Genomic DNA, 27347 nt, shown 5'->3' with positions numbered 1-27347 from the left:
CAATTTCTCTCTTCTTTCCAATGGAGCAGAGTGACCTAAGGATCATCCCCTAGCACTGTGTCCTTATGTGCCATCTATTTTCTAAAGACTAAAAAGCAAGTATCTTTGAAGGTAGATCTCCTCATGTTGGAAAATCAAGGTTGCTGGTGTACCCCATATAGGTAAACTCTTTTAAATCTCCGTGGTCCAACTCACCCTATCTTGTGGTTTCCTGTCTTACAGACAACAGATCTGAGATATGGGAATAGGATGCACATTAGGCATTTAAATATTATATCACTAATTTTTTGCTTGGCTCAAGTTTATTGAAAGTTGTATTCGGTTGCTCCTGGGATTCCATGGGTTTGTGAAAGTTGCTGGTAACTGGAGTTCATAATAAGTAACCCAGGTTTTTGGTATGTTTTATATGCAGTATTATACAAGTATTTTATTAGGCTTGCATTTTCTCCTGTCTAGACTGTTGGTGGTACAACTCAAGATAAAAACCCCGAGTTGGAAACTAGTGTGCTATCAGAGCAAGAGAAAAATCATTCCAATAGCAGCACTTTGTCTGATAGGCGACTCAGTAACTCTAGCCTTTGCAGCATTGAAGAACAACATCGGACAGTGTATGAGATGGTACAGAGAATTCTGTTGTCCACTCGAGGTTACGTCAATTTTGTTAATGAAGTATTTCGCCAAGTAAGTAGTAGGAGATTATACATACTATTGTATAACTTAAAAAACTGCAGAAGCACATATATAAGTGCACTGTGTGGCTAAGTGTTATGTGAAAGAAAACTGTAAATGCTGTTGAACCAAATGACTGACTAAACTTGACCATGGTCCTGTAGCAAGTCCTTATCTTTAGGAGTCCTAAGTCCAGTCCTTAGATGATTATTATTTATAGTGTTCCAAATACAGGAAAGCACCGTTTGTTAAAGAAGCTTTCATGTATATTATATACAATATAATTCATTTGAAGATGTAGCTTTTAAGCTTGGACATATGCAGTTAAAACCCATGAAATGGGATATTGTGGTCTGCCATTTCTTAGTGTGACCAGAGAGACTTTTTTCCCCCTATGCTTATCAATTTGAGTCTGTTTCACATTTTCTGATTATAAACTGACTGGTGGTTACCACTGAAAACTTAAAGTAAGTTTAAGATTTTGTATATCTACGTGATAAATTTAGAAGAGGGTTCTGAAATAAGATAACTTGAAAGTGATGCAGATGAGGAAAACTGTATTATTTATATAATATGACAAGATGCTGAATTAACATGATTAAAAGACGTTTTGTCATTTGTCAGCATTGAAAATCTCAAACTTTTTTATCGGGATAAATTAGTAATTTGATAGATGAAGATAAGAAAGTCAAATAGGAATACAAATGTGGTGCTCAGATCAAAATAGCAATACTGTCACACTTTCTCCTAGATCATTTAATGCAGCCTTGCATATGAATTTTGATGTCTCATATACTGGTGCATATAATTAAAAAGCATGTAGCGTCTGCTACTGCATATGTGTGTGCAAAGCTGAGTTTGCAAGAAGCTTGCTTCTGCAGCTATGATCAAAGTAAATACATAATTTCTATGTAGACAACAGTAAACGTCATTATTGGATGTTTTCTCTTAGCCCCTGGTATGTATTTGCCATCTTTTTTTAAAAAAAGATTTCAGAGGAAAAAGTATCTGTATGCAGTGAAGATGCTTTCTATATTGAAAAAGAGGTGGAGGTGGTTTGATGCTAAAGAACAGTTAGGTATTCTTTATGGAATACTGTGTTATGCTGCCCTCTTCTGGCATTGATAAATTAATTCAGCATTCCTTCAAAATACTTAAAACTTCACTGTATGTTACGGAAATAAAGAACATCACAACAGAAATTTGCTTTGCCTTTTATTTAATATACATATGGATTATGTATTTGAAACAGAGAATAGATTTTTGGTCTTTTTTTTTTCTTTTAAAGAAGGGGAAGTGAGAATCTCTTCTGGTCACCGTGTAAATTAATTCTCATGCTTCTCTTGAACCCTCCCTTGAAGATGTATATTGAAACATTCTTCCCTCTAGCTGATGAGGGCTGAGGATTTCTTAATACTGTCCTACTGTTTTTTACCCCGGGAATGGTTAACTTTAAAGTAGCACTTTTGGCGGACCATGCTTTTTTTTTTTTTTTTTTTTTTAAACAGGCTACATATTGCATAACTCAAAAATATTTCCTACAATACAGCATGTTAACATACAATTAACCATGTATTAACAGTGTAAAACTGAAGTATTCTTAAATATAAGTCCCTTATAGCCCAGCCTTTAAATAAATAAATACCAATTAAATGAATCTAAAACCATTTTTCCCCGTGTGCAGAAGAGCAGGGGATTAATAAATGAAAATAAGAAAACAATTCTGTCTATAATTTTTTTTTCTCTACCTCTCCCAGTTTCTGCTGCTCCAAGGGCACAGGCTCCACCATGTGGCCACAAACAAATTGGTTGTGGGAGCCAATGGTACAGCAGTAATCAAAGCTGGGTGCTATGGGGCAGAGTCCACCTCCTACGTGCGTGATGGAGAAGTGGTTGGGCTAGTGAATGGCATTGCAACATGGTGCATGGGCTTCTGCTTCCAGGCTCCCCTTCATTTCCCATCAGCACAGGCTCCAGCTTCATCCCATGCTACCCAGCTCTAGTTACTTCCTTCCGACTGGCAGGGATGTGCTCTGTCCCCACCTACTGTGTGGAACGGTGGCTGGGGTCAGCTCCCAAACCGGCACCGAATGGGAAGGCAGTAGCTGGAACTGGGTGGGGTGGAGTCAGAGCCTGTGTTGGTGGAGAAGTGGAGTGAAGCAGAATGGTATGAGTAGGCAGCAGTTTTACTAAAAGACTGTGCCCCTCAACAACCCGGCTCAATCTTTAAAAAAAAAAAAAAAAAAAAAAAAAATCTTTTTCTGGGGCTGCGACCCCGCCGATGGGTGGGCCAAATAAATGGTTTGGTGGTCTGGATGCAGACCCCGGACTGCCAGTTGCCCATTCTAGCCTCTTAATGCTTCACCACATATTGGTCAGAGGGAATCATATTGACAGATATCCAGGTTCCAAGCAAGATGTCACTGCAGTGCTCACCCTCCGGGTAGCTCAGGTGGAAAAAGATTGACTGGATTCATTATATCCGCTCATTTCAGACTATATTTATGAAAAGTAGGTAACTATTCCATAGTTACAAGTAAGTCTCTTATAAAACAGACTTTGGCCTGCATCATAATATGGGGGGTGGGGGTGGGGAATGGCACATCTTTTTGCCAAGATAAAATGTTTCTACCCTATTAGGAGTTAATCACACAAGGTGTGCAATGTTATAAAACATTACAAAATAAATGTTTGTTAGAGTCCAAAAAATCTTCTAACTTTGTTATTACATAGCATGAATACAAAGTGAAAGATAGATAAATTCAGTAATCTGAAGTTTTAACCACTATCGAATGCAGAGAATCAAAGTTTTAGTTGGTTAAACTCTAATTTTAAAGATTACTAAATGTTGAAGTAGGAATTTGATATTGGCATAACAGACTACAGTGATCTTTATGAGGTTCCTCAAGATCTCCTGTTATCCAGTGTCTTTTTACCAAACAAGGGACATTTCCTCAGATAAATGTTATGGTAGAGTTTAGGTTGAAAGTATATAACTAGGGCTGTCAAGCTATTAAAAAAATTAATCACGCAATTAAAAAAATTAATCGCGATTAATCTCACTGTTAAACAATACCATTTATTTAAATATTTTTGGATGTTTTCTACATTTTCAAATATACTGATTTCAGTTACAACACAGAATACAAAGTGTACAGTGCTCGCTTATTTATTTTCATTACAAGTATTTGTACTGTAAAAAACCAAAATAAATCGTATTTTTCAATTCACCTAATATGACTCTTTATCATGAAAGTTGAACTTACAAATGTATAATTATGTACAAAAAAACAAGTTTTACATTGTTTTGTTTTTAAGTTCAGTCATTTAACAATAAAAATCTACATTTGTAAGTTGCACTTTCACGACAAAGAGATTGCACTACAGTACTCCTATGAGGTCAACTGAAAGATACTATTTCTTTTGTTTATCATTTTTAGAGTGCAAATATTTGTAAGCAAAAATAATATACACTTTGATTTCAGTTACAACACAGAATACAACGTATATGAAAATGTAGAAAAGCATCCAAAATATTTATTTAATACATTTCAATTGGTAATCTATTATTTAACAGTGCAATTAAAACTGCAATTGATCACAATTCATTTTTTTGAGTTAATCGCGTGAGTTAACTGCAATTAATCGACAGCCCTATATATAACATCTGTTGATGGTCCTCTGGTCCCATTTGAGCCTTACACTTACTCGGGGGAATTTCACCCTCTGAAGTCTTAGTAGGATTGTCAGGTCCCATGACCATACTTAGAAATGTTGTGAAGGGCTGACAGACCTATTTAGAGATGTTAGGAGCTGATGAGTCTCACAAATTTAGGAGGCTGCAAGCTTAACCTCCCAAGGCTCTTGAATGGTGGACCTTACAGAGAGGCTCCCAGCTGCAGACCATAAAAAGTATGCAAAAATATGTTCTTCTGTGACCTCAGAAAGTTTAGTAGAAAGCAACAGAATGCCACTTGTTCTTCCCGTCTTCCAGGTTATGCCCTTGGTGGCACCCTTTTAACAGCATTTGCCTTAACTGGGATTTTACATGTGACACTGATAACATAATCTGAAATCAGTGGGGTTTTACAGGTTGTGTATCTAAGGGCATAATTTAGTTTACAGAACTTCTGTCACTGATAATGTTGAGCAAGATGGGAAAAGAACCCAGGTTGAGTTTGCAGAGAGACAGTGAAGAAAAATATTCTTTTACTTGCAGTCTGAGCACATGCAATATGGAAATCAGCTAAGCTCAATGATTATGGAACCTCACAAATGTATTTTTAGGTTGATTTTTATATAGCTTAGTGATAATCATAGCTCTTGATAGTAGTGATTTAAAAGTAGATTTTAAACTATTTTCTTTTGGTCTGTGTAATTTGCAATATTCTGTGATAGGTAAATTGAGTTAAATTTGCATTTTAGGCTTTTTTGTTGCCATCCTCTGATATATCTGCAACACGGAAAGTGGTTAAGGTATATAAAAAGTGGATATTGCAAGACAAGCCTGTGTTCATGGAAGAACCAGATAAACAAGAAAATATTCAAGATAATGTGTCCAACTTGGAACATACAGAGACAGATTGCAAACATGTATGATACCAATCATTACTTACTGTGTACAAGCTGAATGATGGATATTATTCTTATTTGTCTTCAATTCTTTTTCATAAAATTGTTTTTCTTTTAATGATAGATATTTGCTTATGCACGTTTTTATTTCTTTAGGTCCAGATTTTGAAATGTGCTGAGCACCCAGCTGCTCTCAACCATGGGTGATTCTGGGTGCTGAGCTGTTTTGAAAATCTGATCTTTAATCTTTCTTTTAACTCTCTATGTAAATACCATTTTGGATGGACTTAGCGGAACAAATAGTGTTACATTCTGCAATGTCGAATTGTTCAGTCTACTGATTTTAATATTCCCCGTTTGCATGAATGTGTGTTTCCTTTTGACAGAAATATTTTAGAATGAGTATACAATAACACAATTAAAATTACAAATATTTGATTATCTAAATCCATCATAAAATCTTGATAAGGGCCCAGCTATATTTGCAGATATTCCATCAGTTCTATGATCTGGACCAAAACCCTGGATCCAGACACCCTGACCTTTGGGAAGTTCAGATTCAGATCTGAACTTTGTGGCTTGGGTGCTCATATCTTAATATATTGAACCAGATGTATCTGCCCTATTCTGAGTTGTGAAGGGTATTTCTGCACTTTGGGGAACAAGAGTTAGAATATAAAAAAAACTTACAGTACCAGTCTTTGCTCAGGCTGTTTTACAGAGAGCTTAAAATTCAACTAATAATTTTTTTTATTTATTAAAAAAAATTTAAAGGGAAATTTTACAGCTATGAATGGGTTATGAAAAGCATTATTAAATATTTTTAAGGTAATGTGGACTGCCCTTATACCCTATAGAAATTAGATATCTGAATAAGAGTAACAATTAATGGTTATGCAAATGAGCACAGAACCTATGACTGTTCAAAAATATTATTTTTTAGCTTTTATATGATCTATATAGGAATCCATCTTTTATAATCCTGTATTACTAAATTACTTGTGTTTTTGAAAGCTTGCCTCTGGTCATTCTGGACATAAAAGATCTTCCAGTTGGGGAAGAACTTACTCCTTCTCTAATGCTGTTAGCAGAGGATGTGTACTAGAAGACGAAGACAAGAACGTTAAGGCTGGTGTTCAGGCTGCATTACAGGTATGGTATATAGAGAAAACATTAGGTTATCAATTTAAAAATAAATTTGTAATTATTCCATTAAATTGTTTGAGAAGTCAGAAGAAGGGACATTTTTACAAAGATGACAAATTAATATAAGGTTTCCAATTGCTGTACTAAAGGCTGCAAAGCAGTTTCCATTCTAAGTCAATTTTCACATGCTTATAACTTTCTGAAATATTCACTTAATCTTTGCTCAAAGATGAATGTTTCTGGGGTAAGTTTAAGTAAAATTAATGAAGTCAACTGGCCATTTATAGGGTAAAAAAACTTACTCATTTGCATGTTCAGTCTTGTCGGCACTAATAGCAATGAGGATGGAGTCAACTGCTAAGCTCTAGCAAGTCTCTACTGAACATGTGCAAATGGCAATTTTTCAAAGGCCTGTAACTTGGCCAAATTTGAGGAAATTTTCACAAACATGGCAAAAGACTGATCCCTGACACAAAGGCTCCTCCCTACCAAATTTCAAGTCCCTGCTCCAAAGCATGGGGGTGTTAGAGTATTTCAAATAAAAGGTTGCCAAAATCTTTTAACGTGGGCAAAATAATATAATTTTTACTAGCCTCATTCTCAAAATGGCTGAATTATTTTTGGCTGAAAATTTCCAGAACTATTCAGCCTGGCGAATACATCTGGCCTGAAAAATTTCAGCCCAGATGGTTAGAGGATGGGTTTTTTTCTTTTGTTCTTGTTGTTTTTTTTTTTTTTTAACGAAGTCATTAACAATTGAAAACAGATTTATAATGGGAAGTGCCAGGCAACCTTAATAGTAGGTGGTGCTCTCAGACCTGCCTACAATATTGGAATTCTGAGTTGAGAGATTATATTGGAGGGTTCTGGTGATAAAATAAACAAAAAAAGTGAAATTTAAAGTGTGAGCTTATTCTGAAAAGTGACAAAATATGCTTTTGTGTAGATCCATATTTGTTGTTGCTGCTGTAAGTACGAAAGAAGCCTAGTTTCTTTTTTGTCAAGTTGACTTTTTCAGTTCGCTTTTGATGTTTCCTTAAATGTTGTTTAATAATTAAACCAGAGATTATATAGAATCGCTTTATAGTTCTGAACCATGTGCAGAAGTAAAAATGAGTCATACTGTTAATATTAAGAAATGGAAATATGATGTGTGTAAAACTTTTGCTTCCCCCAAAAATCCCACCCTTCAGAAAGTGTTGTTTTTATATTCGTCTCCCACTATATTCCAAACAGCGGGACTCTCCATCCTAGTGGATAGGAAACATATATAATTACTGATTATTCAGAGGACATGAACAGTAGAATCCCTGGTGATTTTAAGGATATTATGTAGTCTTTAGCATGATAAGCAGCATAGAACATAACTTTCATATATGCCAAGTAGTTGAGAGAAAGTTTTATTACTTTCTCTCTACAGCCTGAATTGTTTGGGGGCATGTAACTGCACTGTGCTCACTTCCGCTGATCTGAGTCTCTTCCTTTTCGATCTGCATATATGACCAGATAACTGAAGTGACACAGCTGTCATTAGGTTGCAGTGTTCAGTCACTTGTGCATTTTAGGGATCATACGGGTAAGATCAGCAGAAGCAGTAGCTATGAACTGAGCACCTTGTAATACCCATAGAAAGGAAGTAACTGTTGGTCAAAATATGAACTTTTTTTCTTATCTCTTTGCAGAAATATTTGATAGGGAAAGCATAAAATTCAGTCAGGCACATTAATTTTACTAGTATATATAAGTCAAGATGATCAGCCAAGAAACAAATATGACAGAGGAAGGTCACAGAGCTAGCTATCTAGAATTTAAAGACAAATCTACTTGCAATATCAACAATCAGGAGGTGACATTCTGAGCATGACAGCAGACTAACTGAGCAGGTAAAATGCACTCCAGTAATAAAGCAGCTCAACAGAGAGTTTGTTCTTAGGTGTTGCAAAAATCTAAGGGATGCCAAAGAGACTGTGTCATATATGAGTAATGCAATTTACCCCAGTTTTTAATCCAAACTAAAGCTTTGTAACCCATGGAGCTATATTTTGTTTTTCAAGGGGAAACATAATTTGGTTTATGCAGTTTCGTCATCACCTCCTTTCTTTTGAACTCCATTAAAAAAAATGGCTAAATGTACAGTAAACCTAATTACTCTGGATTAGCCTTTGGGACTTTCTGGGGTCCCATTCTGTGTACCTAGCAATAAATGACCTGCTTAAGTAGTCTATGATGAAAGACCTTTTCTGCTAATATGCAGTCATTCCAGTTTCAAAATTCTGTCTTTGAGGGCTGTGTTTTGAGAAAATGATCCTAGTTAACGGCCCTCCAAGTTAAATTAAGGTCAGTGGGAGTCCTTTCATTAACCTTACAGATGTTGGATTGGACCCTAAAAGAGAACTCTCAATTAAAGTGGTCAGAATGCATTTACATGCCAGAAAGCACTGTGTACCTTCTCTTCCTGTGAAAAAATGGAGTTCTGATTAACGTAAACAATAATTCTAGATTTTTTTTTTTAAGGAGAGCTTGGATAAAGATCCTTTTGTTTGTGCTCTCAGATGTCAGAAAGCAATTGTTAGAGGAGTTGAGCATTTTCATGGATTACCTTGTGAACAATTGGACTTCTCTCTTTTAAAAAAAAATCATATTAGCTGTGTGTTCCTATCTTGCAGAACCAGACACCAGTTCTAGAGACATTAGAACACTAGACAGACAGACACACTATTTTTATGCTTGTGGAGTTGGGAATTACTCAGAAATCCGTACATTTTGCCAGTGCTGAATGTAAATGATCAAAAATATCAGTGGCCATTCTTTAAATATGTACAGCTAGAAAATGGGTTGGGAGGGGAAGAATACCCCCATGTGGTAGAATGGAAAAGACAAGCGTCTAAAAGATCAAGAATATGTTATACTTTTACTATAATAGTGAATATAACATGACTCTCTTCTTTTAAATGGTATGGGAGAAGAAAATAGTGTGTTAGATAATATAACATATCCTTCTTTAAGGAAAGATAAGGGTTTGGTTAGAAGAGGAAAACATGTTTGTTTTGAAACTTACTGTTGGTCTTGTTTGATACTGTGTAAACTTATTTTTTCCTAATTAAAATGATTTGTTTTCAAGGTGTTTTTGACAAACTCTGCAAATGTTTTTTTATTGGAACCATGTGCTGAAGTCCCTGCTCTCCTGAAGGAGCAAGTTGATGCTTGCAAAGCAGTTTTGAGTATTTTTAGGCACATGATAATGGAACTTTCAATGAATAAAAAGACATGGTAAGTTTTAAATGTATCTTAAAGGTTGAATAAATTAATAGTATTACTGCTTCTAGAATTTTAAGACAGAATAATTGAAAAAAGATGAGGGAATTTCCATAACATTTTAGTTTTTTTTAATGTTTCCTTGTGTGCCTTTGTAAAAACTATGATAAGATTGTACTTATTTTGTAAGACAGTTCATGATTCCACTGCGGGGGAAATTCCTAAAATACTGAATGTAAGAGATTTTTGTTTAAAGTTTTTGCTTATGTAACCTTCCGTTTTACTGTTCTTAGCTCAAACTTGATTCTTATTCAAACTACATTTTCAGCTTTTAAAAATACAGTTTATTCAAATCTTGAAATGCTTAATATAGATAAGTGTTCTTAAATCAGTTTTTAACTTCTTACTATACACATTCTGTGGCTAGCTAGGGCTGCCAGATGCTTTATAATCACTAAATATATGCAAATGTGTGCATGTTTGCATGGGTTTGCACACATACATGTACACCTAACTATACATTTAATCAATCAGTGGAATTTAAAATAAACAAATGTTTGTCTTTCTAATGCTAATTGAACTAATTTTGTTTGTCAATATATGTAGAACATTACACACGCACAATTGGTAAAAGAACATTACTAGAGGATCGTACACTTGGTTGCTTCTCCAGGCCAAGTGCATCCTTCCATTTCCCCTCCCCTCCAAAAGCTCCTGGTATGCCACCACCCTCCCATCTCACTCTATTTCTGGAACACATAGCAACCCCTCCCTCATGTCAGGATCTCAGTATGCCCCACATTACCCCCTCACCACATGTAATGGTCTGTATGTATCTGCCTTCCCCATCTCCTTGAGCAGATCCTCAAGGAATCAATTCTGAAGCACTTAGAGGAAAGGAAAGTGATCAGGAACAGTCAGCATGGATTCACCAAGGGCGAGTCGTGCCTGACTAATCTAATTGCCTTCTATGACAAGATAACTGGCTCTGTGGATGAGGGGAAAGCGGTGGACGTGTTGTTCCTTGACTTTCGCAAAGCTTTTGACACGGTCTCCCACAGTATTCTTTCCAGCAAGTTAAAAAAGTATGGGCTGGATGAATGGACTATAAGGTGGATAGAAAGTTGGCTAGATTGTCGGGCTCAACGGGTAGTGATCAATGGCTCCATGTCTAGCTGGCAGCCGGTATCAAGTAGAGTGCCCCAAGGGTCGGTCCTGGGGTCGGTTTTGTTCAATATCTTCATAAATGATCTGGAGGATGGTGTGGATTGCACCCTCAGCAAGTTTGCAGATGACACTAAACTGGGAGGAGAGGTAGATACGCTGGAGGGCAGGGATAGGATACAGAGGGACCTAGACAAATTGGAGGATTGGGCCAAAAGAAATCTGATGAGGTTCAACAAGGACAAGTGCAGAGTCCTGCACTTAGGCCGGAAGAATCCCATGCACCGCTACAGACTAGGGACCGAATGGCTAGGCAGCAGTTCTGCAGAAAAGGACCTAGGGGTTACAGTGGACGAGAAGCTGGATATGAGTCAGCAGTGTGCCCTTGTTGCCAAGAAGGCCAGTGGCATTTTGGGATGTATAAGTAGGGGCATTGCCAGCAGATGGAGGGACATGATCATTCCCCTCTATTCGACATTGGTGAGGCCTCATCTGGAGTACTGTGTCCAGTTTTGGGCCCCGCACTACAAGAAGGATGTGGAAAAATTGGAAAGAGTCCAGCGGAGGGCAACAAAAATGATTAGGGGACTGGAACACATGATTTATGAGGAGAGGCTGAGGGAGCTGGGATTGTTTAGTCTGCAGAAGAGAAGAATGAGGGGGGATTTGATAGCTGCTTTCAACTACCTGAAAGGGGGTTCCAAAGAGGATGGATCTAGACTGTTCTCAGTGGTAGCTGATGACAGAACAAGGAGTAATGGTCTCAAGTTGCAGTGGGGGAGGTTTAGGTTGGATATTAGGAAAAACTTTTTCACTAGGAGGGTGGTGAAACACTGGAATGGTTTACCTAGGGAGGTGGTGGAATCTCCTTCCTTAGATATTTTTAAGGTCAGGCTTGACAAAGCCCTGGCTGGGATATTTAGATGGGGATTGGTCCTGCTTTGAGCAGGGGGTTGGACTAGATGACCTCCTGAAATCCCTTCCAACCCTGATATTCTATGATTCTGTGATCTCCCAGTTCACACCACAACATATGAGGGGCTTTTTGCCCCCCACGCTAGGGACTCTGCCCCCTTTTCCCCCTCGGTGTGTACTACCATTCTGTCACCTCACTCTCATTCTTATTTCTTTTCTTTACAGTGTGGGAGAGAAATCTTTCAGGGTTTAAATCTGTATTGTGAAGATGGGTAGAGCTAAAATGGGGGGGTGCTGGAATGTGTTAATGGCTGTCATCAACTGGTTCTTTGATCTGTAGACATGCATAAAGGTGGTTGAAGCTGCTGGCTCTGCTAACCAGATGACAGGGGCTCCATGTGTGCTGTGTTCCCATTTCCCCCTTTTGGCTTTTCCGATTTTCATCAAATCAATAGGGTTATAGCCATTGATACCTAGAACATTCCCTTAAATTTTGGAATTGATTGGACTCTGCATTCAAAAGTTATCGCATTACAGGCAGACAGGTAGGAATGCCATTGAGTTGAGTGTAAGACCTTGTTTCACTCGGCCAATTGTGAAATCAAGCACTCAAAAGTCAGGAAATGCCAGTATTAATGTGCAACCTTAATTCCGCCCCTTCATGTGTGTGCTTTTTCATGATACAGTCTTATCAGATTCTTTGTCCCCCAATCTACTCCCATCCTTCCCCCAGTTCAGTTTTTGTCCCTCAACATTTGACTCAGATTTCTACCTCCTCCACGTTGCCTGAATGCCAGCGGGGGTCACTGAGAAAGAGGGCTCTGCTCCCGGGTCTGGTCTCCGGCCCAGACTGCATGTGCAGTCTGGTCAGCACTAAGAGCTGTGAGAGGATGGAAAGTGCTCAGTCACTTTGTGGGGATGGTGCATCTTCAGAGATTTTGGCTGCAAACTTCTAACAAGTCTCCTGAGTATGTGGAAACTGATTGATTAAACTTGGACATATTAGGGCAGATTTTCATAGCAATTTCATACTTTCTTGCCCTTGACTTTGGGGACCAGGCTTTTACTTCCACTCCTGACTTGGCGTCCTCTAAAATGAAAGGGTTTTTTTTTTTCCCCCTCTCTGCAAAGTGCTCCAAAAGTGATTATCTTCAACATAAGTCTCCACAGACAGTTAAAGTTGTCTTAAAGGTGACTTACAAAGTGTTTTGAGTATTGGCACTTTCTCAGTTTGTGAGACTTTATCAGTGAATTAAGAGTGGTTTTCATATCTGGAAACTGAACAAGTAAGATTAATAAAACTTGTAATTGAAATGTGAGGTTTTATTTTGGTACCAGGGAACAGATGTTACAAATACTCCTGCGAATAACAGAAGGTGTCATGCAGAAGCCAAAGGATAACCAAGTAAAGGACATGTTTGCTCAAAGCTTGGCAGGATTACTTTTCAGGGTAAGTACCTTTCTTTTTGATAAGAAAATGTAAAACTGAAACTGAGTGCTATTTTGTTCTTTTAAAAAGTGTTTTTAAAAGAATGGAAAGCAAATTTCAATGACAGTTTATTTCATATAAGAAGTGGGTTTTTTATGATATAATTTTATGCCATTCAAAAAGGTATGGTTTTATTTAAATATTGCACTTTATTACAAAAAATACTATCTGTAACCCATAAAATATTGACTCTTGTTAATAGTACAGTTTAGGGTATCGGGTACTCTATACTTTGTAGATTATAGCCACTAGAGGAAAACTTGAGCAGGTCTGTCAGTCTGTCAAGTATACTTGTATATTTTAATAGGCAGACAGACCTGCAAATGTTATATGTTATGGGATCTGCTTTTGTTACTATTGCTAGGTACAGGATGTACTAAAAATTTGCATTTCCCTTATGTTCACTGATCCCTTATTTACATGTGCTGGGTAGGTTTTCTGTTGTTTAGTCATCATGGTAGTTTATTGCTTTCTGTTCATTTTGCCCCCTTGTGGTCATACAATATTTATTTTCATATAAACTTAACTTGGATGCTTTAATAAAATAGCATATAGTCATTTTAGCGTTTGTTGCTTCAGGCTGTATAGATGAAACAGATTTTTAAAGATTTTTTTTTCCTGTCATAGAATAGAATATCAGGATTGAAAGGGACCTCAGGAGGTCATCTAGTACAACCCCCTGCTCAAAGCAGGACCAATCCCCAATTTTTGCCCCGATCCCTAAATGGCCCCCTCAAGGATTGAATTCACAACCGTGGGTTTAGCAGGCCAATGGTCAAACCACTGAGCTATACCTCCCTGTCCTTTGTGACATCATTGTAGGACAGAGTTAATTTTGTTTGGGTGCCTTACCTGTGTATCTTTATAAACTGTTGGGTATTACATGTCAGAAGCTATTCGAGATTAGTCTGTCACCTCAATGTGAATAGGACAACTTTTATCTTATGTGTAAATTGGTCTATGTGGACTTCTAAATTGATGGATATGATGTATTTTCTCATTTTAGATAGCCTGTTTCTAATAATTTCAGATTTAGAGAATTCTCTGGTATCAGTCATATTATTTAAAATGTTTAGACACCAAATTGGTCTATGTATATTCCTGGATTTACAAGTGAATTGAGTGACCTATTCCTTACTAAAATGATGTTGAAATTCCACCATCAAAGTAGTAATTTTAACTTCCTTTATTAAAATAATCTTATAGGAGATTGAGAATAACATTCCCCCTACCAATCACGGTTATTTTCTTTTTTGTAATAAATTTTCCTATGGCTTATGAAAGTAGTCAGAAATAATATAAAAAAACAAAAGTAATTTAAATAGCACATTGTGGCACAACATGGTGTGTACCAGCATCAACAAAGTTTCAGGATACTGTGATTCTTTTAATTTCATAACATCATTCAAGTTACATCCACTAAGCCAAATCAAGTATTTTTCTAGAAAAGAATACAAGCAGAAGGGAAGGAAAACTAAGTCATAAAATTTAATGCATCTATACTCAGAAATCAATCGAAAAAAGAAAATGAGGCGTTGGAAAGGAATTTTTTTCTGTGATTTTTTTTTCAAAAATCATAACACACATAAAATAAATTAGTTTTCTTGTTTTTGATGACATAAAAACATTGCTCAAGACAAAATATAAAAACAAATGTAACCTTTTATCTTTTTTAATCAGCATCCTCAGCTTTGAAAAGTTGGATCTCTAGCACCACCTTCTGGCTATTATATGTTCATTTTCTGCATAGGCTGTGCTTTTCCATTAGAATTTTGTTTCAAACTGTACTTTCCACAAACTGGTTAAATTAATATCTGCAATAAAGCAAGGGTTGCTAATTATTAACTGATGTCACAGTAGAGCCACATCTGAAAAATAGTACAGTTGTATGAACGTGAGTTTTTCATATAACTGCATTTAATTTCTAATGTAAATGTAATTTATAGCAATTTTTTAAAATGACTGTATTTTTAAAAAAAGTTCCATGTTGGAGTTAAAGGTTCCTGGGGCCATACTAGCTTCTGCAGCCTTTAATTTTTTATGTTGTATTTAGATTTCTTAAATGGAATACAGGTACCAGAGTAGCAGCCGTGTTAGTCTGTATTCGCAAAAAGAAAAGGAGTACTTGTGGCACTTTAGAGACTAACCAATTTATTTGAGCATAAGCTTTCGTGAGCTACAGCTCACTTCATTGGATGCATTCAGTGGAAAATACAGTGGGGAGATTTATATACATAGAGAACATGAAACAGTGGGTGTTACCATACACACTGTAACCAGAGTGATCACTTAAGGTGAGCTATTACCAGCAGGAGAGTGGGGGTGTTCTGGGCCAAGGTGTTCGAAGCACCGCAGGCCGGCAGGGGTACTCTGGAAAACGAGACCCACACGCAGCTAAGCAGCGAGTTATTGGCTTTTTTGAAGGTTAGTGACACACCCGCAACGGGGACTCCAAGCGTTGCTGTCATGGAGGCGGAGAACCCAGCACACCAGTGCTTTGCCTGGGACGGAGTCCGACGCAGGGGTAAACAGCAAGCCATAATAAGCATTACACAGAAACAGCTTATGAATATATAATTAGGTACTTTCCTAAAGGGGCTTTCTGCTACCTGGCAAAGGGCCATGCAGGGCAGTTGCCAACTGTGTCCTCATATCTATTCAGGGGACGCCATCATAGGGCCTAATCACATCAGTCACACTATCAGGGGCTTGTTCACCTGCACATCTACCAATGTGATATATGCCATCATGTGCCAGCAATGCCCCGCTGCCATGTACATTGGTCAAACTGGGCAGTCTATATGTAAAAGAATAAATGGACACAAATCAGACGTCAAGAATTATAACATTCATAAACCAATCAGAGAACACTTCAGTCTCTCTGGTCACTCGATTACAGACCTAAAAGTGGCAATTCTTGAACAAAAAGACTTCAAAAACAGACTCCAGCGAGAGACTGCTGAATTGGAATTAATTTGCAAACTGGATACAATTAACTTAGGCTTGAATAGAGACTGGGAGTGGATGGGCATTACACAAAGTAAAACTATTTCCCCATGTTTATCCCCTCTTCCCCTCGCGCTCTCCTGCTGGTAATAGCTCACCGTAAGTGATCACTCTTACAGTGTTTATGGTAACACCCATTGTTTCATGTTCTCTATGTATATAAATCTCCCCACTGTATTTTCCACTGAATGCATCCGATGAAGTGAGCTGTAGCTCACGAAAGCTTATGCTCAAATAAATTGGTTAGTCTCTAAGGTGCCACAAGTACTCCTTTTCTTTAAATGGAATAATTTACTTGAAATCTTAAGTAATTGTTCGTCTTTTCTTCTTTGAGTGACTGCGCATGTGTATTCCACTTCTGGTGTGCATGCTCCCCACACACACTTCATCAAATTCTTTTGGTCAGAAGTGTCCATTGAGGCCAATCCTGTGCCCTGGGTGCCATTGTATCTCCCCCTTCCATCGGAAGGCATAAAGGGCAAAGAAGGCTAAAACTTGTCCCTCCTGTGATGCAGCTATTCCATTTAATGATGCGCATTTGAGGGGCCTTTCTTAGAGAGAGGCAAATGTCTGATAAATGCTCAATCTGTCATTCCTTGTCTAGGAGGACACACAAGTTAGGAGTGCTCTATGAGAGTCTCCTCAGAACCAGAGAAAACGTGCCTACCAGGCCTGAACAGGTGTCCACAGTTAGTGCTCCTGGAAGTGGCAGCTCAGATCCAAGACCCCAAGGCTCACAGTTCATAAAAAAGTTCAGACCCTTCTACAATCAGAGGAGTAGGGAAGCTAAGTCCTCCTCCACTCAGTTATCTGAAAGGGGTAGGAACGAATGTTATTTCCACAGTGAGTGTAGGCCTAGGTTACCCTTACTGGAACCTAGTAAAACGGGGCATAAATCACCTCACCTCTCAGCCAAAAGGTCCAAATTGAGTCCCTCTGACACCTTGGCAAAAACCCATCACTGAGAACACTTGGTAGCCTTTGAGACAATGTTCTGCACGTCACTGATACCAATCTGTTGGTACTGACATCACCTCACACAGTGCTGATGACGTATTCTCCTCAGCTCCAGTGCCGACCCTGTTGGTTCTCCCAGCGCTAACATTCCTGGCACCCACATTATTTTCAGGACTAAGTGATCTTGTGGTGACTGCTAAACCTGAATTACTAGTAGTCTCCTCAGCTCTTAGTGCCCTGTATCCGTACTGTTACAGTACCAGCCAGCTCTTCAGCTCTGGTGGTGAGGAAAGAAAGACAGGGCAGTCTCCTTTCTTGTAGAAGCAGGGGAAGGAAGGTAGAATCAAGTGAAAGAAAACCCCTAGAGGGAATGGGAGAGGAGCTATTCCTTCCCATTTTTCCATTCCGTGGACAGAAGTCCTGATCTTCCCCCTCTCCCACGCAGAATTAATTCCTGATGTGCTGCTGAAATAAGGGGGCATTATTGTTGCAGAATTTTGTCTCTTTATACATGGGGTCCTATTTTATAGTTCTTTTCTTGTTAGATGCTAAACTCATTTAACTCCCATGAAACCATGATTTCTGTTTGTAGTTCTTGATCATTTTTCAGTAACAGCCTCAGGAAGTGGCAAATTCTGAAAGTAAATAACAGAAGGAAAGAAAGACAATTCATTTTAGTGACTGAAAATTAAAAATATGAAAAGCTGTTACAAAAGTCTAAATTCTCTTCGTCTTTGGACATACATTTCCAAATTTTTAATTCTGTGCTTTTTAGAAATGTACAAAATGTCATTGCTTTTCTATTTCCCAGACTCTTATTGTGGCTTGGATCCGAGCAAATCTGAGTGTTTACATTTCTCGAGAACTCTGGGATGAGCTGCTCAGCATACTGTCTTCCCTTACTGACTGGGAGGAGCTGATAACTGAATGGGCCAACATCATGGATTCTCTAACGGTGGTGTTAGCAAGAATGGTGTATGGAGTTGAAATGACAAACTTACCACTGGATAAACTAAGTGAGCAAAAGGAAAAAAAACAAAGAGGCAAAGGTAAAGTCTCTCTTCTTTAGAGTATTTTATGTTAAATAAGTTAAGATACTCAAACTTAGTTGGACTATATTAGATTTTCAGATGTAACTTAAACATTATGGTTCTTTACACATTGTAAAGATTCATTTGAAAAAATGCACTCCATTTTACTTTACTTAGTATTATTACATGCAAAAAAATCAAGCATCTGTGTTAGTAAGATACTTATACTGATCTGTTTTTATAAAAACTTTTTTAAAAATGTAGATGGATGTTTAGGGGTTCAACACCAGTCTCCGCTGCAGTAGTAGGAATGGAGCACAGCTGCTTGTGCTGCAATCTGCGCATAGCCACCAACACTAGAAATCCTTTTTCATATAATTGCATTTTATTTTAATAAACCTGTTTAAGTAAGAGTCTGGGGGTCAGTGGAGGATTTTGTGTGCAGTCTTGTGAATCTTAGCACCGCTTTCATAGCAATTTACAATAATTAACTAATTGAACTATCTTAGTGAACATGGATAGAGTGCTGTGAGGTAGATAAATGTAATTCCCATTTTACAGGTGGGAAAACTAAGGCAAAAAGACCCAAGGTGAGATCCTTTTCCCTGCACCAACCCTCTTATGCTGGGTAAAAGGGCCAGAGCAGCATAGAGGGTCTTATAGACTATAACTGGCCAGGGGGCTATTCACCTGGCAAAGGCACTGTGGAAGATAGCCTTAAGGCTGTCCTGCAAGGACTTCCTCACAAGCCAGGGGTCAGGGCTGACACCAGGAGGAGCATGTTTTATGGGGGCAGGGATACAGTGCTGCAGTGATGAAGTGGGCTTTAGCTCACGAAAGCTTATGCTCAAATAAACTGGTTAGTCTCTAAGTGCCACAAGTACTCCTATTCTTTTTGCCCATAAGGTAGTCACAGGAAGTTGCCATAATTTAGGCAGACCCCTAGGGTTGTCTAAGTTACACCAGAGGCCTCTCTAGCTTCTGAAGCAACTCAGGATCAGGAGGGTGGAAAGGTGACTTAGTCATCTTAGCATCTCCTCCCTCTGGGCTGCAAGGTCTGTATTGTGTCTTAGAGGTACAGCACAGAATTTCATCCCTAAGGTTTGCCCAAGACAATATAGAGAGTTAATATTAGAACCAGGATTAAAACACAGGAATCCCTTGCTCTCACTTATGTATTTACTATCTGCTTTACTAGGTTGCTACTCCTAACTCGACTGAAATGTCACCGGTTATGGGCAGAAGCCTCACTGGTAGCTCAGCACATGAGCTAGTTCAACTGCAGGCTGTTAACCACGGAGAAGCTTGCAGTGACCTTACATGATTAATGACAGCATTGTCCATCCCTTACCTCAAGTCCTTATTTGTTCTGGGATCTCCCTCAAAAATTAGAGGTCCAATTTCACAACTCCCAAAGGCCATCCCTGGGTGCTGACCATGAATAATCTGAGATTCAGAAAAAGTAACTAACAAGTTTTTAGGTCTAGTGATGAGTTTAGTTTTCTCTACTACCTCCATAAAAGGAATAGGGTTTAGAAGCATGTAGACCAAGATTATTAAAAAATGGGTGTCTAAAGTTAGACATCTAAATAAGTGGCCTGATTTTCAAAAATGCCAACCACCCAGCAGCACCCATTGAAATCAGTTTGTTTTCTCAGGTTCTCAACTTTTAGCACCCTTTTTTTTAGATTTGGTCACAGATTAAACTTAACACTTCGACTCCCTGATTTTCAGGATGTCTAATAGGTGGAGCAAGGTGGACTCTCAATGCCAGTGACTTGATTCTTGAATTTAAATCAAGGAATACGCAGTACAGTATGGTGGTGTTGTAAAAACCTATTTTGATTCTTGATTAAGTCCTGACACTTTGGGTTCTGGTCAAGTGACAAATAATTAATGTTATTTGAGAAAATGAATAGAAAGAAGAAACAATGGGAGGAATTGTAATACATGAGCTTTGTGGAACAACTTCTCCATAGTTGGCATCTCTTAAATTATTTTGAATAATATTTTTCTGCCAAAAATAGGTTTAAAACTTGTCCCATTTTAGTTCCTTTTTGTAGAAACACTTAACTCTATGTAGTATGAAATAAGCATAGCATTAATTGTAAGTGTTTCTAGATTGATGTTGCTTTTGCTTGCTCTATCTCAAAGGTGGCATCTCAGATCCTCAAAAGACAACTACAATGGGACGATCGTTTTCATTAAGCTGGAGAAGTCATCCTGAAGTTGCGGAACCAATGAGATTCAGGAGTGCTACTACCTCTGGAGCACCAGGAATTGAAAAAGCAAGAAACATAGTCCGACAAAGAGCAACAGGTTAGGCACTGGCTGCTTTAACATCTTAATTATAAATTGAAAGATCAACATTTATAAAACTGAAATTATTTTAAAATCTCCTCTCGTGACTTTTAATTAGGAATAAATGTTTGCAAATTTGTCTCTAAATCTTTTTCTTCACTTTTCTTATACCTAGAAAGAGAGGTCAGTTTTATTTACTTCAGGAATCCTTTTAGTCAAACATACTATGATTATATAAAATAGGAGAGATTTATTGATTACTGAGGTCAGGACACAATGATTTAATATTTTGTTGAGTGTGGTTTTTTAATTAAATGGGCTAGATAATAAAGAATGATTGGCTAAGTATTGTAAACTATATAGATATACTATACTAATGTATTTGTAAAAGCTGGGACTTTTTAGCCAGCATGACTACCTTTCAGATATTTAGAGTAATTTTTTATAAAAGCAATAACTCACGTCATCACAGGCCACTGTTCCCAGGAAAATTCAGCATTCACTAGTGAATCAAGACACTTTGGCTTCATTCCTTAAAACTTTTCTCAGACTTTCAAGCACTGGTACAAATACCCAGATTATCATGTCCTGCTGATGTTTACATATATTCTGTGCAAAATAATCCTGTTAGTGTAGTATTAAGATACAGTTTTAAAGCCAGAAAATACAATATGTGTTCACAATAATCTTTTTCTCCCATCTTGCTGTTTTACCAGATCTGAATTGTAAAACACCCTTGGATTTTTTTGGTGAAGGATTCTGGATGAAAATATTTTAGTGTATTCGTTATGAATAGGTTCTTTTATGTATATACTAAATTCTGGACTACATGATTTAGTATTTGGTAAACATTATATGGAGGTGTAGAAATACTTTGAAGTTTCATTGAACAGTTCTAGTACCTGTAAATTAAGCAAGTAAATTAATGAGAGGTTTACAGAATACTAGGAAATATATAATACCTCCTATTATTGGGGAATTCACTTACTACAATCAATGAAAAAGAGCTGCAAGACTAAGCCATTTTCCACAAAATATTGTATTTTTATAACTGTAAAAATATCAAACAGTTAATAAATAGTTATGGCATAGTCTATCACTTTTACAACCTAAGAAAAATCTCTTATTTTAATAATTCTAAAATGTCAACTTTTTTAAAATGATCATCATTATCTAATAAAGCTAACCAGGATAAGAATTCTTTGTATTTAGTTGTACTTAACATCCATATCTATATCCCTTTGTGTACTTTATTACATCTTACACTTTCTCGATATAGAGACCTTTTTAAAATTTGTTTTGTGATTTCTCTAAAGTGAAATATACATCTGTAGCACTGTGCATAATGGCAAGTTTTAAAAAATGGGTACCCAAATTAAGCTCTTAAATCCATATTTTAGGTGCCCGAATAAGTTATCTGAATTTCAGCAGTGCTGAGTTCCCCGCACTTTTGAAAATATGGCCAAATAAATATGTACGATAGCTCAATATGTATATACAGTAGCTCGGTGTTCACCAGTTTCTTTTTTCTCTTGTTTGTTCTATAAAGAAAGAGAGAAAATGAGAAAAATAAGAGGAAAGTGAGAGCAGGTCAGGGAATGAGGCTGATGGAAGAGTGTCCCTGAGTCCTGAGATGAAGAAGAGAATACAGGGTTTTCAAACACTCCAGCAGCCTGGTTTTGAGCTTCAGATAGTAGATTGTCTTTCTCTGATATGATGGTCACAAGTGCCGCTCATTCCAGTTCAATGGGCCATCAAGCGGCAGCCACAGCAGATGTTCATTACCGCTTTTGAGTGAGGGATATTCCTTTGCACAGCTTCTCTCCTCATTCATAACAAACGGGTAGCTCATTGTTGAATTTGGAGACAGTCAAACGTTGTTGCTGGAGGCTCCAGGACTAGGCCCTGTCCTCCTGGTCAGATCACCAGAAATTCAGTCTTTCGTAACAGGAACAAGTTGGTGGTTCAGTTTCTCCTAACCACTTTGTTATAACTTCAGTTTCTTCGTCAAATAGTGTCCCTATTAGTGCTCTATTCCAGGTGCGCATGTGCCACTTGAGCCCTTGATTGACGATTTCTAGCTAGTTGTGCCTATTCATCCTGCGCATGTGCCCTATGCCTCCTCGTGGCAGACTCTGAGGCTATAGAGGAGTGTGTGGAAGAACAATCCTCAGTTCTTTCTCTACAGCCTCGGCCTGACACACAACAGTAGTGTGCCTGCCTAGAGCATACTTGGCCTTTCTCTTTACTTTTTCTATTAAAGTTAGTTTAGTATATTTAGTTTTGGTGAGAGGACTGTTTTCTCTCTTCCTCAGGGAGACTTGTCTTCTCTTAGTGGGGTGTGCCCGGTTTGCCAGGCTTCAAATGTTGCCTCTCCTGCCGGGAGACTATGCCAGTGAGCGATGGAGACTCCAGGTGGCTCTGTTGTTTAGGAGAGTCCCATATCTCCCAGAAGTGCTCCTTTTGTTTAGTCCTTAAGTCCAGGAAGTCTAGGAAGAACAGGGAGATAAGGCTTAGACTTGTTGGCAATGGAGCGTTTTCTGCAATTGCCCTCTGAGCCAGATGAAGAGACCACATCCAGATTTCAGCAGCTTACCTTAAAGGCATCCAGAACACCACTGTCGATGCGCTCAGCAGACACTTCTCCCATGACTACAAATGGGAGCTGGACCCGCAGGTCCTCCAGGACATATTCCGGAGATGGGGACAGCCAGAGATTGATTTTTATGGCACCTCCAAGAACAGGAAGTATTCTCTCTTCTGTTTAAGGGGAGGTCTGAGTCATTGCTTCCTGGGGGACACCCTTCTTTTTCCATGGAAGAGGAGTCTGTTCCCTGCCTTTTCTCTGATGCCCCTAATTCCAAAGTTGATTAACAGGATCAGGCAGGCCAAGGCCAGAGTTATTTTCAAAGTACCTACCTGACTGAGACAACCTTGGTACCATTACCTGCTTTAGCTCTGAGTACAACCACTGATCAAGTTCCCCATCTCCTGTCTCAGAATGTGGGTCACGTGATTCACCCCAACTTGGTGGTACTACATCTCAGAGCCTGGCTCCTGGAGGTTCTCATAAATAGAGGTTTCCTGCTCCAGAGAGGTGCAGCAGCTGTTATTACACAGCAGAATGAAATCTGCCTGCACTGCTTACCTGCAGAAACGGAAGAGATGCATCCACTGCTGCGGTTGTTGCTACCTGTGATCTGAATTGGGTCCCCTTTCCTTCATCTTGGATTACTTGCTGGATCTGAAGACATCCAGATTATTCATCAGCTCAGTCAAGGTTCACCTGGCTCCTGTATCAGCCTTCCATCCCCCGGTGGAGGGATTCTCCATTTTTGCTCACCTAGTATCATCCAGATTTATTAAGGGTCTGCATAATCTCTTTCCCCACATTAGAAACCACACTCCTTCTTGGAAACTCACGAGACCCCCTCACGAGACCCCCATTTGAACCAATAGTTACCTGTTCCATTCTTTTTTTATCTATGAAGACAGTCTTCGTAGTTGCTATCACATTGGCTCATAGGGTAGGGAGATTGGAGCTTTGGAGCAGATTCCCTCTATACCATGTTCTTTCATGATAAAATCTCTTTACATCTAACTCCCAGGATCCTACCTGAGGTTACACTGGATTTTCATCTTAACCAGTCTGTCCTTCTGAAACCTCACAATTCCATATCCTGGATGTTGGAAAGGATTTAGCCTTCTACTTGAATAGGACTAAGCGGTTTAGGAGATCACCTAGACGCTTCATATACTAAACCCCTAGATCTAAGGCCCAAAGGTCTGCCCAAAGACTTTTAAAATGGATATTGGGTTGTATCTTACACCTGTTACCAATCTGCAGGTGCTCAGCCCCCCAGGGGTGTGAGAGCTCATTCAACCAGATTGCAAGTGACATACAGTGGATTTCTGAAGAATGTCCCAATTTCTGAGATATGTACAGTTGCTACCTGATCTTCAATCTATACGTTTTCAGAGCATTACACCCCACTCCATGCCATCAAATCCAATGTGGCACCTGGCTCTGTGGTACTATCTTCAGTTCTAGAACCCGTTCCAAAGGCAACCGCCCCCCTACCCCCGCCTTCTCCTTCTAAGGATATCGCTTAGAAGTCACAGAGCCACTACTAAAAGAAAAAAGGAAGTGTTACTCACCTGTACAGTAACTGTAGTTCTTTGAAGTGTGTGGGTTCTTCATTACCTGCCCTCCTTTCCCTCTCCTTCAGTAATTCTTTGGATGATGACAGAGTAGAGAAGGAACTGAGTGCAGTTCACCCATGCACCCCTATATAAGCTTGGTGTCTGCCACGAGGAGACATAGGGTGAGTGTGTGGACCAAACAGGGACTGCTAGCTAGAAATCTCCAATTGGGGGTTCAAGAGGCACATGCACACCTAGAGTGCAGCACACACAGAAGGACACACCTTGAAGAAATACAGTTACTGCATAGGATGAATAACATTTCCTTTTATTTATTTTTGTGTGGTAGTGACTTCATTTCAGCTTCTAATTCTGCTCTTCGTCTCCTGAGCTGAGGAGTCACTGGCGCACTGAGGACGTAATCTTTTGATTCCTTCATTAACTGCACCCATCTCCCTCTGCCCCTCCCCAAAGCATTGAGCAAAGTTCAAGAGGTGCAGCTTTTCAGGAACAAAGACAACTTGCATTTGGTTAAAGCAGTTAGGCTCGATAAAGGGGTAACTGGGTGAAAATTAATGGTCTGTGATACACATGAGTGCGGCCCGCGGGGTTATTTTCTGCAGCCCGCCAGCTCCCCGTGGCACCCCAGCATTTACCTAGAGCGACTCTGGCCTGGTGCACACCGGGGGGCAGGGCAGGCTGGAGCTTCAGGGGAGGTACCTGGAGGAGCGGCCAGGGCAACACACAGACCCCTGTGGCCTGCCCCCAGGTCCCCGCTGCTTCCTGGAGCGGCGTGGGGGCAGGCAGGCAGGGAGCCTGCCCTGCCCCAGGTGCGCGCCGGGCCGGACCTGTCCCCCCAAACCCCTCCTGCAGCCAAACCCACTGCCCTGAGCCCCCTGCTGCACCCCACATGCCTCCTGCACCTCGACTCCCTGCCCTAAACCCCCTGCCGCACCCCACATCCCTCCTGCACCCCAACCCCCTGCCACACCCTGCACCCCTCCTGCACCCCTGGGGGCAGGGAGGGGGTGGAGTTGGGGTGGGGATTTCAGGGAAGGGGTTGGAATAGGGGCAGGGAAGGGGCCTCACGGAAGGAGTGAGGTGGGGCTGGGGCGGGAATCAATGGTGCCGCCCTTGGGCCAACGTACTAGTCCTTATGTGGCCCTCGTGGTCATTTGTGTTTGAGACCCCTGGACTAGATGATCTAATGGTCCCTTCTGGCATTAAACTCTGAGACACTGTCAGTGAAAACACACATGACTCTCCCAGGCATGGAAGCCAGTTAGTGGTTTGCAGGGAACTCAATAATAAAAATTTAAAAAATCTTTGCCTTCAAGAATGGTAGATACTGTACAGGGTTTCCTGTACCCTTTTCATTTGAGGATGTCGTAAGATCTGAAAGGGGTCTTCTCATTAAAACTAAATGTTTTAAACTAAAATATTTTATAAGAGTATATGGAAATTTAATGTGTTTGGGGAAACTAAGGTTGGTGCAACATTAGCTCTACCAGTGAAAGACAGTCACACCTTTACAAGTGACTTCCTTCCAAAAGATCCCATTAAAGATAAGAGTTAGGATACTCGACAAAGAAATTTTTAACTCTTGATTGTGGTCACTCAGACCAGAAACATTCCCTGTCCTTAGTAAGGAAAGACTACTTGGTGGCAAGGAAGTAGTTTGCTGTCTAAGGGTATCAATCTCGCTCTGAGTGTGAGATGTTTGAGATTCACATTCTGATTGAATTCTTGCAGCCTTGTGCAAAATATTTTTTTCTTGGCTAACCCTACTGCAGTTTTATAAGGGGGGGAAGTGTGGTGGAATGCACCCCTGGATTCACACCCTGCAGCTGATGTAATAATTTTTGTACAGGACATGCCTTGTGAGGTATCTTTTTGAAAACTCATAACTTGCTGAGCAGTAATATCATGGTAAAATGCATGTAGCAACATTATATGTAAAGTTATTCATATAATCTGAAATCATGGCTGAAGTGTGTTTCCCAGACAAGTCTCAGGAGTAGCTAAACCAGTTTCTCAAAGACAAAAGGTACGCTGATGCCCCATCCACGTGTCAACAAAGCTGGTGGGCCACCACCTATCAAGTGGCCATTCTTTGGCAAGGAAGGGGACAGGGACAAAGAGATCTGCATCTTAGCAAAGAAATAGCATGAGGTCTCCTTCCTCCACCAGATTCCCTGTCTCTTGGTTCTCAGCTGGAAATGGTTTTAAAAGAGGGACTGACACAATAAAAAGAAGGGGTAAACAACCCAAGACACCTCTCCCTCCCTCCCTTTCCTCACTCTTTGCACCTTAGAAGACAAAAGAAGCAGCTGTTGGACTGTGGGGGAGCGGTCCTGATGTGAAGTATTTAGTCAGTAATACTGCTGGAGACGTGGTGAGAAATTTTCCTTTAAATTTAATATAGTTCAAGTTAGGCACTAGAAAGCATTTTATCTTTATTTTTCTTGTGACCATTTCTGACTCTTATGTCTCATTGCTTGTACTCAGTTAGTTAGTAAATTTGTTTTGCTGTTTTATCAAGTTAATGTGACTGGGTAACTCCATGTAAGGTGGTGCCTTGTTGTTTGTTAGTTCCTTAAAGGAATAATGAACATAATATATTTGAACTGTCCAGGAGAGGGCTGGAGGTTAATGCTGCAGTGCATTATAATGGCCAGTTGGAAGTTGAAGCCTCAGTT

At 39.3% G+C, this 27347-nt stretch overlaps 1 protein-coding gene across 4 annotated transcripts in view; it reads left to right on the top strand.

Moving 5' to 3' along the window:
- Positions 1-27347, top strand: part of RALGAPA2 (Ral GTPase activating protein catalytic subunit alpha 2) — a 297122-nt gene that overhangs the window by 59141 nt on the left and 210634 nt on the right. For all 4 annotated transcript variants that reach the window (XM_074949738.1, XM_074949737.1, XM_074949736.1 and 1 more), the window contains exons 10-16: positions 457-681; positions 5095-5262; positions 6256-6393; positions 9509-9657; positions 13060-13171; positions 17985-18222; positions 20359-20523. In XM_074949738.1, coding sequence (XP_074805839.1) covers positions 457-681; positions 5095-5262; positions 6256-6393; positions 9509-9657; positions 13060-13171; positions 17985-18222; positions 20359-20523 — 1195 coding nt within the window. The remainder of the gene's footprint in view (positions 1-456; positions 682-5094; positions 5263-6255; positions 6394-9508; positions 9658-13059; positions 13172-17984; positions 18223-20358; positions 20524-27347) is intronic.

Source organism: Natator depressus, chromosome 3, assembly GCF_965152275.1.
Source record: "Natator depressus isolate rNatDep1 chromosome 3, rNatDep2.hap1, whole genome shotgun sequence".
Taxonomy (NCBI): domain Eukaryota; kingdom Metazoa; phylum Chordata; order Testudines; family Cheloniidae; genus Natator; species Natator depressus.
This window is presented reverse-complemented; position numbering and strand designations above follow the sequence as displayed.